General features: G+C 43.0%; 1 protein-coding gene across 3 annotated transcripts in view; it reads left to right on the top strand.

Moving 5' to 3' along the window:
• PAPPA (pappalysin 1) overlaps positions 1-14138 on the top strand; it is a 255257-nt gene that overhangs the window by 81598 nt on the left and 159521 nt on the right. For all 3 annotated transcript variants that reach the window (XM_060100610.1, XM_060100612.1, XM_060100611.1), the window contains one exon: positions 4069-4567. In XM_060100610.1, the coding sequence (XP_059956593.1) occupies positions 4069-4567 (499 nt within the window). The remainder of the gene's footprint in view (positions 1-4068; positions 4568-14138) is intronic.

Genomic DNA, 14138 nt, shown 5'->3' with positions numbered 1-14138 from the left:
TTTAACATTATTTTAACTCCATATTAACATGATAGAAAATTCTTCGTTTAACAGACATTTACTGCACGTTCACTATGTTCCATTAACTCCGTTTTGTGAACTTCAGGTAAATATAATCACAGAGATTCTTGCCTTTGGCCACAGAACATGGTTGTACCAAGAAGAAACCTATTTTCCCTTCTCTTGAGCAAAAACTATATTTCATAGATGAATATTTTCTGAGGTATTCAATACCATGATACGCTTGTAGCTCAGGAATTAGATAGCTAGATCTGATCAACTCAAATTTCAGTGACGATCACTTATGCAAGCCTATAATACATTGCAACTCCTGGGTTTTCCATGAGAGATTTAACACATGGCACTGGCTGTTTTCATTCTTACTTGTATGAATATTTTCCCCATTTTTCTGCCCAGAATATTTCAGGTGTGCTAAAGTATTCATCTAGAAAAAACCTGACACCAAGTTGTTATATTTGTGTCAACAGCTACAGTGTATATACACAAAGATATGTAATAGCTGTCTGTATAGATCATCATAAATGTAAATTTAAATCAGCATAGGTATGTATAAATATATTTCACATACCTATATGGCCTCATCTCTAGTGGACAGCTTATATAAACATGGAACTTTTCATTTTGTCAGCATATATACAAACAGATGTGTATTGGTAATGAAGCAACAGTTCCTTTGTACTTTCCTTCCTTCCCCCTTCCTTTCTTCCCTCATCCCTTTCCTTCCCTCCCCTCCCCTCCCCTTCCCCTCCCCTCCCCTCCCCTCCCCTCCCCTTTTCTCAACCCTTCTCCCAGATTTGTCACCACACATCCAATTAGTTTCCCAGCTGCATCCATTTTTCTTCCGTAGGGACACTGATTTGTCCTCATCTCTGATGTTCCCTTTGTACAAGCAGCAGTTATGTATTATCTGAATTAGTACAGCAGTTTCTTAACTCTTTTCACTGGACTAGAAGCTCCATGAGGGCAGAGACCATGTCTGCAAAACCTGTTTTTCCAGGGACTATAGCCTAACACTGGACACAGACCAGACAGTCAACAATTATTCCCTGGATGGATGGATGGATGGATGGAGAGTATCTGTGACTCTAAACATTGGTTTTTCTGAAAGACAACTTTCATTTGCTTGCTTCAAATGCTTCAGTAGCTCCCCAGCTCTCTCAGCCTAAAGTTCAGTTTCCTTAGAGTGATGTACAAGACCCTTCATAATCTGGGTTCGGCTTAGCATGCCAGCCTTACCACCACTTACTGCTTTCCCGTTGCACTCAAAACCACAGTCATCTTATTTCACATTCTCTCTCAACTGTTCTCTTTGCTTGGAATATCTCCTTTTCCCAAGCTTTGCCTTGTTAATTCTTCCTTATGTTTCAAAACAGAGCTAATGTACTTGTGACTATGTTCCTCTGTCAAATATCTCATCCCATTTGAGTATTATAGCACCCCTGTCGGGTAGGCATCATTAGAGTAGGTGATACAGTGAGAAACTGTATAGTTGATATTTTAACCCATCTTTCATTCCTTCAAAGCTTGGCATGATCCCTGGACCAACAGTATCACATAGTATTCTACTCCCCACCAAGGAATTACTTAAACATCTCAGGCTCTGTTTCCTCTTCCGTAAAATGAGTTTCGTAAGACCAACGTCATAGACTTATGGCCAGGATGAAAAGAACTGAGGCATGTAACGTGCCTGGCACAGTGCCCAGCACACAGAGAATGGTCAGTGCATGAAGACTGGTATTATTAAAGGGATTGCTGCTTTTTTGATGGCTTGGACTCAGTGCCCCTTGAGGCTCTTTTGTACATCTAAAAGTTGGTCTCTGATAACCAGACAAGCATACACTCTGCAAATATTTCTAGTCCCGTTTACTTACTTGAGCATAATGACCAAGCTCACTTTCTTGTCCTTTGGAAAGCATTCGGTCCCTCTGTCGATTAACAGTAAACCAGGGATGAAAGCGTGAGCCAGACAGATTTGTCATCTTTGCTCTCCTGTGGTTCCCCACCTCTGACAGTCATTTTCTCCGAGGAAGGGAGGAAGATTGCTCCATCACTTGCCAGTTCCAGGAGAGCCCATGGTGGAGGGCGGGGGGGGGGGTGTTCACCTGGCACCCGCCATGGCACAGCAGGCTCTAATACTCCATGGGGACTTCACTTTCTTTTTTAGCTCCATATTTGAACAAGATAGAAGATTCTTCACTTAACAAATATTGATTGAATGTCCACTGTGTTCACTATTTGTGTGCCAGGCACTGTATTAAAGACTGAATATGGTATTGAGTGAAACAGAGCTACAAAACAGAGACAAAAATGACAACTATCTTACAGGACTTGGGTAAGAATCAGATCAATAAATTAATGGCTAGGGAATGTGCTCTGTATGTGTTAAAACGCTGCCCTCAATAAAGCTTTTTGAATGAATAAGTGATATATGAGTACCAACAACCCACAGAGTCAAAAGAATCAGGAACTCTTTGGGTTGGAGAATCGATAAGAAGAAAGGCTTCAGCCTAGGTAGGGAGTCTTGTTTGTGCCTTTGACTTAAACAACCGGTCTCTTCTATCCAGCGTTTGCTGCAAGTAATAAATGAACCTGACCAAGGAGAGGTGGAGGGAATCTTGTAGTGACATCCAGCTCTTCTTGTTCTGATGTGTTATATCTAAAAAGTCTTTTGAATTTTCCTTGTTCTCCGCCCCCCAGCCCCCTTGCTTCCATCTCTTTTTCTCTTCTCTTTTCCATCTCCACTGGACATCTTCTCTCTTCTCCCTTGGCTGGGCAGAGGCAAGGAGATGGGAGGCATTTACAGCTTTCACTGGAATGGCGTTTCCACCCAAAATGGCTTTCTAGTTTTCATACTGCGGTGATTCCTATTATGCTGTAACATTATCAAAACCTTTCCGGACAAAGATTGATTTTTTTTCCCTTCTGCTTTAGAAATGTCCAGCATCTCCACCCCCCATCAACCACTGATGCTAAAGAATGTGGCTGATAGGACAACCTGAGATCCTTCATCCTACCCTCACCAGCTGATCTCTTACTAGACACCCTTAAATAAATTAGAGCCAATCACTGCATTGAGTCCTGATTACTTTTCTCAGCAGTGCAAAGGAGAGCTCTCTGAGGGTCTAGGACTAATGATCTCAGCAGAGAAAAATTCAGAAGTCGCTGCAGGCTGAGATCAGTGGGGATGAGGCATCGTCTCCCTGGGGAAAGAGTAGAAGAATCTCTCCTTCCTTCTCCCTCCCTCCTAACCATCCCTCCCCTTCCTGAGTCAGACTGGACAGAGCTCAGAGAAGCTCAGTGGTATGGAATGACCTCATGTGGAGAAGGGGAGGAAAAGAGATAAGATGGCTCCAGGGCTGTCTTCCAGCTCTGTCATTCATGGTTCTAGACAGTTTCCTCCCAGAATACTCAGCCCAAGGGGCAGAAGCTATCGTTACTTACCTCCTCTTCACTGGAGGTTTCTGGCCCTTCTGTCATTCCAAGCAGGTTGTACCAAAGGCAGTGCCACGGGGATGCTAGTTTATTTTAGTGGCTCTTGTATTCAGTCTGGAGAACAACGAGGCACTTCAGGACGAGACAAAATTAGGCTCTAATGCTGACTGTTACACTCCAAGCTGTGAGACTCTGGTTAGTTCACTGCACGTTTCTGAGCCTTAGTTGCGTCATCTCAGAAATGAGTCCTTGCAAGAATTAAACAGGTTCAGAGGACATAGTGAATGTTTAGCAAATGTGCGTTCCTTCTTTCTTTCCATCTGAGGCAGAAAAGCCTACAAGTAATAAATGAGGCGGGACAGTTTGGGCACTGACACAATCATAAGACACTTATTTGAATGTAGTTTTGACCAGATGTCTGGTGATTCGTCCAGATCTGTATCGCAGGTGTGGGGATGAGCTGGGTGCTGTGCACACAGCAGGTTCACCAAGACACTGAGAATCTTCCCTCTCTTTTTACCCTCTCTGTGAGTTCTAGTCAGGCCAGTGTCGCCTGAGGTCTGCAGGAAACTCTGAGGACTTTCCAGAACTCACCCCCTCATCTCTTGTCCACAGGTCATCCAGATGTTGAACAACCCTGTAAGTCCAGTGTCCGCACCTGGAGCCCCAATTCAGCTGTCAACCCACACACAGTCCCTCCAGCCTGCCCTGAGCCACAAGGCTGCTACCTTGAACTGGAATTCCACTACCCCTTGGTCCCTGAGTCTTTGACCATCTGGGTGACCTTTGTCTCCACTGACTGGGACTCCAGTGGGGCTGTCAATGACATCAAACTATTGACTGTCAGTGGGAAGAACATCTCCCTGGGCCCTCAGAACGTCTTCTGTGATGTCCCACTGACCATCAAACTCCGGGATGTGAGCGAGAAGGTGTACGGCATCCAGATCTACACATTGGATGAGCACTTGGAGATAGATGCGGCCATGTTGACCTCTGTTGCAGACAGCCCACTCTGCCTGGAGTGTAAGCCCTTGCAGTACAAGGTGGTCCGGGATCCTCCTCTCCAGGTGGACGTGGCCTCCACCCTACACTTCAGCAGAAGATTCACAGACATGTAAGTGCGCTCTCTGGATCAAGTGGGTGGTCTGTAGAGGGATGTAAGGCCTGCACTGGAAGGCGGTTCATCACAGCCAGACTCACGTCTAGGGATTTGTAACCTGGTGTTGGGTGTAGAATTGTCTTAACAAGGCAGAGTTGATACAGTGGAAAGAACAAGGGACAAAGAACCAGGAGTCCTGAATCTTGGTGGCAGCCCTTCCATGTAACTCTAAGCCTCTCTGACGTCTCTGCAGCTTAGTTTTCCCAACAGTAAAATGAAGGAGGCTGGATGAGAGTAGCAATGAGAAAGTCATGTATTACTAATGAAAATACAAGAACCGAAGTTTGCTAATGATTTCCCTCTTATATTAAATTGAAGAGTATTCATGCACTGTGATTGCTTTTCCAGTGGGTGAGAAGGGGGTGAAGTTATAGCAGGTTGGCTGGGAATTGGGCATGTTCCTGGATATTTGCATGAGAAGATTGCTGGAAGGTGAACATAACCAGTAACAGTCCTTGTTTTCCAGTGTGGAAGAGAGGCTCATACCCATTGGATCCTTAGGAGCCTTTGCGGCTCTAGGTCTCCATGATTCTTTTCGGGTACTCATTGCTTTGATGTGAGATACTGTTTGTCCTTAATATTCCTTTCTCAGCCCACCTGTCTATCACCTCTTCCTCAAATATCCTGAGGATTTATGTTTTATGAGAGGGGCTGCCTTCCTTTGAAGTCATTAGTGCTTTTCCTATATGCCAGACAACGGGCTAAGGTCTTTGCGTCTTTTACTTATTTCATCCTCCCCACAACCACCCCTAGTCTCCTTCTAATTTTACAAAGAAGGAAACTGTAGCTTAGAGATATGAAGTCACTTGTCCAAGATCACATACTTAGGAAGTGGTGAGATCAGGATTGGAATTCATCCTGACTCCTAAGCCAGTGCACTTAACCACTGTTCAATTAAAGACGTGATTCCAATTTCTGTTTTAATCTAACAAATGAGGGAGCCTTAGCTACACCTAATTTGGGTACCAAGAGTCTATGAAGTCAACCACCAAACATTGGTTGAACCTCTTCTATGTACAAGGGACATGGGTGGGGAACACTCTGAGTATTGAGAAGAACAATAGCTCAAGAGTCAGACACCTTGTGTCTAGCCCCAGTCCACTTACTAATGTTAGATAAATCAGTCCATCTCTTTGAGCTTTAATTTCCTCTTCCGTGTGATGAAAATGCTGAAGTCAATGGTTTCTATGGGCCTTTTGTGGCACTTTCTTTGGTTCTAAGGTGATACAAGACACAATCTCCGCTCTGTCTACTTGAAAATATTTGCTAAGCCAAATATTATTAATAGAAACCAAGTTCTGGGAGAAACTTTTAATCTTTTTAGAAGACAGAACCACTTTCAAACACTTTACCAGCACTTCCTTTTACAATGCTGGCAATTAACGTGCACATCGCAAGCAAGCCCTTACCCATTCATTGACTCAGAGATCAAGAACATCTGTTTAAGAACTCAGAGGGAGCACTTGGTTTGTGTTTCAGAATCTGCTTAAAAGATCGTCTTGCCTTGAAAATATTCTATAACCCTGTCTCTTTCATCTCCTCACTTGTCTAGAATGGTAAAGTTCTATAAATATGCATCCACTTAACATTTCTGTATAAAACAGTGAGATGAAGAAATAATAGATGTCTTGAAACCTCAGCTTAAACCCAGCTTTTTTTTTTTTAGCCTTGAGTTGTGAGCCTGTGAGAGGTGACACAGGTTGATAAGTGTGGAATTGTGGAAATTAAACTGAAGAAGGAAAAGCACCCTGAATTCTGTTCTCAGCTAAGTCACTAACCTGCTGTGCATTCTTAGGCTAGTCACTTACTCTTTCTGGTGCTCAGAGGCCTTATATCTATAAGGAGGAAGTTGTACTAGACTAGTGGTTCTCAAAGTCAGTTGCATGCTACAAAAATTGGGGGCATTTTAAAATCACCTCCAGCTCACTTGCATCCCCGCCTCCTTCCTCCTCCTGGCCCTGCCCCAGGTATTGATCTAATTGGTAAGGAAGATAAGGCCTAACCATTAGGACTTTAAAATCTCACTGGATGATTCTAACATGCAGCCAAGTTTAAGAACCACTGCACTAAATCAGGCTCTCACAGTGTGGCCCTGGACTGGCAGCATCTGAGAATTTAGAAAGGCCATGTTTTTAGGCCCCAGCCCAGACAACTGAATCAGAAACTTTGAGTACAGGACCTTTCCAGATGATTCTGATGGTGGTTGAAGTTTAATAGTTACGGCTCTAAATGATCTCTGAGGCTCAGGAATCTCCAAGGTCTCTTTACTCATACAAGTGACTACTCATTCAATTTACAAGTTTGTATTGAGAACATTCTGTGTGCCAGAGTCTGTGCTGAGAGCGGTAGATTTCAGGGATGACTCAGCCCTTGCCCCTTTCCTGTAGACACTCACACTTTAGTGCTGAAGACCTTAACCACTTGGTAAAAATGCCAATTCCTATGCCAGTTTGCTTCCAAAACCACCACTATTCAGGTCTACATTGTGTACCATTTGTTCTTTCATTCTCAACAGATGTTTCTTTGGTCCCCACTGTGTTGCAAGCACAAGGTCTAGACTGAGGCCTTCATTGACCTTCCTCTTTGTCTTTCTTGAGTCCCAAGGAATTTATTGGAGACCTGGGCTGGGCCAGGCTCCACTTCCTGACTTGAAAGTTCTCTGAGACTCTGAAAAAATAAAACATCATTCCAAGTCAACCTATCATTTCAGCTCCTTTATCTCTTGGTAATTAGAGTTCTAAACTCCAACACAAATACCTCTTTGTGTGTGTGTGTGTGTGTGTGTGTGTTTGTGTGTGTGTGTATGTGTGTGTGTCTTTTACTGCTCTCACATTTTTTCCATATCAAATAAATTGGCTCTTAGACAAGTTCTATATAAAGACTGTTTTGGAGAAAAAGAGGAGAGAGAAAAAAAATGCTTTCTTTTTCTTCCCCGACTCAACCCATTACATGATTCCCTTTGACCTTTGTCTTCATTTTTTCTCTCAACAAAAATATTTATTCTTTCCGTTATCTATACTGGAGATAGTTTCCCAAGGTATGACATTGATGAAGGGAGAGGCTTCTGTGCTTACCCAATGGATGCTTCTCGTAGACTGATTGCTTTTGACCGGTACAAGGGAAAAATGGGGACTGTCTCCCTTAAGTGGAAGCCTCTGCACTGAGTGAGGAATGATACTAACAGAGGAAAATGGAACCAGTGCTGACTCTGCTTCTAACTCACTATGTGACATGAAGACACATTGCATCACCTTCTGGGGCTTTATTTTTTCTATCTGTAAAATGAGGAGACAACATATGAAGCTTTTCTCTGTGGATAGGAGTTGTTCTTAGGTGACTTTTTTTTTTTTTTTGGTAGTAAAAGGGACTCAGCAGAGATTGTTTATCTCTGAATCAGTACCCAGTGTGGACCTCACCGGTTCTGGATGGCTTAGTGAAAGGTGTAGTTTGTGAATAACGATGATAATGATACTAATAACAATACCAATAACCATTTACTGAACATTGACTCTGTTTCAAGTGCCTGACACATATTTCTGAGGCAGGTGAAGCTCAGAGAAAAAGCTGAAGCTCAGAAGAGTGAATTATCCAACCTAATACAGCTGGTAGTGGCAGAGCCAGGTTTAAAACCCAGGTCTAATTCCAAATTCCACCTTCTCAACCACAATACCATACCACCTCCTGCTGTAATAATGCAAAGGCAGAATTTTAGAGCTCAGACATGCATCCAAGCTGGCTACAGTTCAAGATACAGGAGGTAGAAGGCAGGATTACAACTCACAGGCCACCAACCCACAATCCGTTCCTGAGACCCACTCTTGGAAGTCTGGCAACATGAGGTATATGGTCAGGTCTTTTTGTGTCTGGCTGGGAAGAAGGGGCAAGGATACTTCTGTTTCTAAATTGACTGCCAAGTGCTTCTGCACTGGGCACCATGCTACTTGGGTCTGTACGGAATCTCCAGATTTCTCTAAGAAGTAAAGGCTCTGGATAAAACTAAGCCCCTTTTTTTTTGGCTTAGAGGAAGTGAGATATAAAGCAAACCAGGAACAGTGAATAGCAGCTCACTTTCAATATTCATCTATTCATCTGTTCGTCTATCCATTGTTGATTCATTCAGCAAATATTTACTGGATGTCTTATTACACACTATGCACCATGTTAGGAAATGATGATACAGTGGTGCCAGGACAGGCGTGGAGTCTGCCCACATGGTGTGCCCACTCTTTGGGAAGAGAGGGGGTTAGGAAAGCAGTAGCACTGCAGTATAGTAAATGCCCTGACGGAGAAAACAGAAACAGAAAGTCAGTGGTTTCTAGCTTGGAAGAATTGAGCTGTAAATGAGGAATATAATCTCCTTGAGGACTGGATTTTTGCTGGTTTATCTGCTGGTGCAGTCCCAGTGCCTAGAACAATTCCAGGCACAAAGTAGGCACTCAGTAAATATTTTTGAATGGCTCTTGAGTAAAGAATGGGAAGGAGTTTAGCAGTTGAAGAGAAATGGAGAAGCGGTAATTTACTAAGTACCTACTATGTGTCAAATGCTTAACTAAGGGCTTTATTTAAGTAATCTCATTTGACTTAACCTGTACAAGGACTCTGCAGCGTAGGTGGTCCTATCACCAAATTACAGAGAAGAACCTGAAACTCAGAGACTACATGGCTATCAAACTGTGTAACTATAACTGGGGTTTACACATAGATCCATCAGCTCCAAAGCTAGTGCTCTTATTCATTCTCTAGTTGGACAACTATGTTTGTGTTGCCTACTTGGTTTGTGCTTCTCTGTTCTTAGAATCATTGATTTAGAGCTAGAAATATTCTTAGAAGTCATCTCTCCCAACGAGCTTCTTTGTGTGTCCCAATTAATTAATCTATTGATTCTTCTTTCACATTCAGACCTGTTAAGCTGCCAACATAATCTCTATTTCACCTCACCTCCTCAGTATTCTCAATATAAGTCTTGGGGTAAATGAATAAACATAAAGGAAGGACATATTCATATGATCAGGGTGGAAATTGTTGCGAATATGAGTCCACATTTTACAAATCAGATCTCAAATCTCTTCCTCTGGATTCCACGTACTCAGAAACCCCAATCAATCAGCTCAAAAACTTTCTAGTTCACTCATCAGTTCATTTTCTCAGTGAATATTTTTTGATTTCCACCATGAACCCAAGTACTTTGAAGGCACTAGCGACACAGTAGTGAACAGAGCAGAGAAGATCCTTGTTCTCATTGATCCCTGTGATGTAGTTGGAAGAGACAAACCAGAAAATACTACATAATATCTCAACTGGGTAGGATTTAGTAACTTTAGATAGGTGGTCAGGAAAGGCCTCTGTGATGAGGTGACATTTGAACAGAGACTAGAAGAGTCTCCTAGTGACTCATAATAAAGGCTGGGTGACCTGCCATCATTGAGATCCTAGCCTATTTGGAACATAGATGTCTTATAACGTGAGCCTTGGTCCTTGATCACTGTTTGGCTTATCTCAGATTCAACTGGGCCTGCGTTTTTTTCTCTCACCTGGTTCAGATTCTTAAATACAAAATTTAGCATGCTCATTCGTAACAGGGTCAAGGGTCCATGGATGCTTTTCAGGTAAATGCGTGAAGAGTGAATCAGCAGTAGAATCTCTCAGAAAAAGGGTCTCTTGCTTCCACATCTTAGCCATAGTATTGACACGCGATGCCATAGTAAGCCTCAGAGGGTTGGGAAAGGTTAGACCAAATTGGGGTCAACTGAAGCACAGGTGGCTCCTTCATGCTGTTTCTATGGCTCTCCAGGTGAGTCACCATTTCATTTTTTGTCTCAGCCACATTTCTTTTCCTGGCTCTTTCTGTATGTCACCTAGTCATGCATTCTTTGCTCTTGTAGGTATTCATTTTTTCATTCATTCATCAACCAAATAGTGAAAATCTAATTTAATAATATTCAGTGATACTTTCTTTATTTCACAGATATTTACTAGGTGTCTGTTCTGTGCCATGCTCTGTGCTGGAACTAGACATCCCTAGTCTCATGAGCACACAGTTTAAAGGGGGAAACAGACAAAGAAATCAGGTGATTATACTGCAGCATGAAAGGTGTATGGTGTGAGGATCATAAGAAGGGTATCTAAAACACAAGAAGGGTATCTAACCCAGCTTGAGATGGTTTAGGAAGGTTTCTTGGAAGAAGTCATGTCTAAGCTGAAACCTGAAGGATGAATAAAAGTTGATCACTGAAAAAGTTTGCCATAGGATGGATGGTTGAAACCAAGTGGATGCTTAACAAAAATTGATAAATGAATGAATGCATAAACGAAAGAATGAATGAACCAACCTACTCTACTTCATGGCAGAAGAGCATGTTCAGTCTCAGATCGAATGTAGAAATGTAGTAATCTGAGCTATCTATCCACTTTGGTCCTTAAATCTACTTCATTCCTTTTAACTGCTATATAACATTCCACAATAGGAATTTGCTGCAGGTTATTTAGGTGTATCCATGGTCATGACTACTCAACAAAATGGAAGTGCTTTGTCTTTGCCCATTTGATGGGTAAAACATGACTTCTCATTGGTGTTCCTGGGATTGAGCATCATGAATGAGCATCTTTTCAAATATTGACTGGCTATTTACATTCCCTCTTCTGTTACTTGTCTATTAATATCTTTAAGTGGTGTCTGGTTGTTCATCTTTTCACACCTCAGTTTTCCCATCTGCTAAATTGGGATTTTAATGTCAGCCCTCCTGCATATCCATCCGTGTTACTGGAATCTAGGGTAAAATGGGTAGTCGAGAGGGAACTAGCATTTATGAAGAAGTTACTCTTAGTAATCATTTATTCATTGATATATTTCTCAAATGTTCCTTGGATGGGAACCATGCCACATTTCTGAAGATACAATGGTTACCAAAAACCAACCCAGTTTCTGACCTCAGTGGAGTGTAAGTTTCATCACTGTGTTAGCCACCATCACTTATGCAGGTAGCATTTACTACTAGCCATACTAGCACCCCTACTGCTAATAATTACCGTGTAGTAAATACTTCATATATGCTCAGTATTTTTATAAGCCTACCAATGAGGTGTAGTTATCAGTATGCTTTATTTTTAGATGGGGAAGGTCAGACTCAAAAAGGTAAAGTCATTCATTTAAGGTCCCACAGTTAACAGATGCTCGAGTCAAGTTTTACATCTCCTTGCCTGACCCCAAAGGACGTGCCTGGCCAACTATAGAGCATAATCATTGCTATGACAGGAAAAGGACAAGGTGGCATCTTGATGGATGGAGAAAGTAGATGTTAAAACTAGCTTTTCTTGGGCTTCCCTGGTGGCGCAGTGGTTGAGAGCCAGCCTGCCGATGCAGGGGACATGGGTTCGTGCCCCGGTCCGGGAGGGTCCCACATGCCGTGGAGCAGCTGGGCCCGTGAGCCATGGCCGCTGAGCCTGCGCATCCGGAGCCTGTGCTCCGCAATGGGAGAGGCCACAACAGAGAGAGGCCCACGTACTGCAAAAAAAAAAAAAAAAAAAAAAAAAAAAAAAGTAGCTTTTCTTGTTTCCAAGAAGCAACAGAATAAACACACAGAAGAGAACTTTTTTTTTTTTTTTTTTTTTGCGGTATGCGGGCCTCTCACTGTTGTGGCCACTCCCGTTGCAGAGCACAGGCTCCGTATGCGCAGGCTCAGCGGCCATGGCTCACAGGCCCAGCCGCTCCGCGGCATGTGGGATCTTCCCAGACCGGGGCACGAACCCGTATCCCCTGCATCGGCAGGCGGACTCTCAACCACTGCACCACCAGGGAAGCCCGAGAACTTTTTTTTTTTTCATTAGGTTTTGGACATTTAAGCAGATGAGGAGGAAGAGCTTTGCACAGTGTGGGCCTGGTCAGACCAGCATGGTTTCCAGGAACCTGTTGTTGAAATGCATGCTCCAGGCTGGACCCCTCTTTGAGCAGGGCCTTTCCCCACACCTTTCCAACGTGGCCTTGCCTGCGTTCTGATGTCCACCAGGACACATGAGCAGCATCAGGACTGATAGCTGTTTCTCCAAGTCCCGAACAAATACTTCTGTTCCTAGCCCAGTCTAGCAGTGTACAGAGTCAGCACAATCTTCCTCTATTTTTGGAAGCCGGGCATCATCCACCTACAACTCCCTCTCATCAGTCTTAGGCCAAGTACCTCTCAGAATGAAATACAGGTTCTGGGAACATTAGGGTAAACAAAAGGGTTTAGCAAAATCCACAGATCTCTGGGGTCAGCAGTAGCCGTAGAAGTGCTGACTGTCTCCAGGTACCTTCACGATTTTGAAAGTGTGAAGGGCCCGTGGTTGGTGCTAACACTACTGAGATCACTTATCTAAATTTCTGTGGATCAGTCAGGTGCATTACTGGCCCATGATAGTGTCTCTTCTACATGATAGTGTCTCTTCTACAGATATTAGTTAAGACTCACAGAAGTTAAGTGATGGACCCAAGCCTCTGTTGATAAATTTATTCATTCATTTGTTCAGTCTTTTAAGAATAAGTGCCTTCTGCATGTCAGTCTCCATGCTGGCACTGTAATTGTGAATCTTATAACTGGATAGGAGGGCTGGTCTGAATAAGAGCCCAAGTAAAAATATAATTACAACCTGAAGATTTATTATTATGTGAGGTTATAATAGAGCATAATTCCCCCTCATATTAAGGGGGGACATACAGAAGACGAGACTGGAGTTGTAAGCAGGGGCCATATTGTGAAGGGAGTTTCTGTTATGGAGTTTGGATTTGTTCATTGGGATTAGAGGACTAAACCAATCAGATCTGTGTTTCTATGAAATGGCTCTTGGTGCTCAGTAGAGGATCGAGGAAGAGTGAGAAAGTCCATTTAGAGGACTTTATTGCTCAAGTGCAAGCCAGAGATTATGATTATCTGTCTGCAGGAGAAGTGGATGAATTGGAGGAATGTTTTACAAGTAGAACCAGCAGGACTTGGAGATGTATTGGATGCAAGGGTTCTGAGAAGGAGCTGTCCAATGACTCCCGGGTTTCTGGTTTGAGTGTCTGGAATGAGGGAAATGTTATTTCCTGAAATGGAGGAATAGACTTTAATTTAGTGTTTTGTTAGTGGGTGGGGTAGATCAAGAGCTCCTTTGGAAAACAATGAGTTAGTGAAGTCAGCTTGCAGTGGGTGTCCTGATGTCACCTGCTTCTTTGTTCTTTTGCCTTTCTCCCTGCGGGTGGGTAGGATGGACTGGACTTGGTTGTATGGGCACCGATTCCTGATTTTTAAGAAAACAAGTAGATGAATAGGAACGAGAAGGAAAATAACAGCCGTCGGAGTAATTACAGATGTGGGAATAATGGAGGAATTTATCTCACCCTGGGCATTGGCAAGAGGAGTGGACAAAATCCATTCAATCTGTGCTCAGAGATGATGAGAATCCTCAGGACAGGACATAGTGGGTTGACGTTGTATCTGTTAAAGCAGGAACCTCAGACATTACTTAGGAGATGCTGAATTGGGGATCAGGAGATCTGATTCTCAGGCCAGCA

Source organism: Mesoplodon densirostris, chromosome 6 (genome assembly GCF_025265405.1).
Source record: "Mesoplodon densirostris isolate mMesDen1 chromosome 6, mMesDen1 primary haplotype, whole genome shotgun sequence".
NCBI lineage: Eukaryota > Metazoa > Chordata > Mammalia > Artiodactyla > Ziphiidae > Mesoplodon > Mesoplodon densirostris.
Note: the sequence above shows the minus strand (reverse complement) of the source record. Positions and strands in the feature narration are given on the sequence as shown.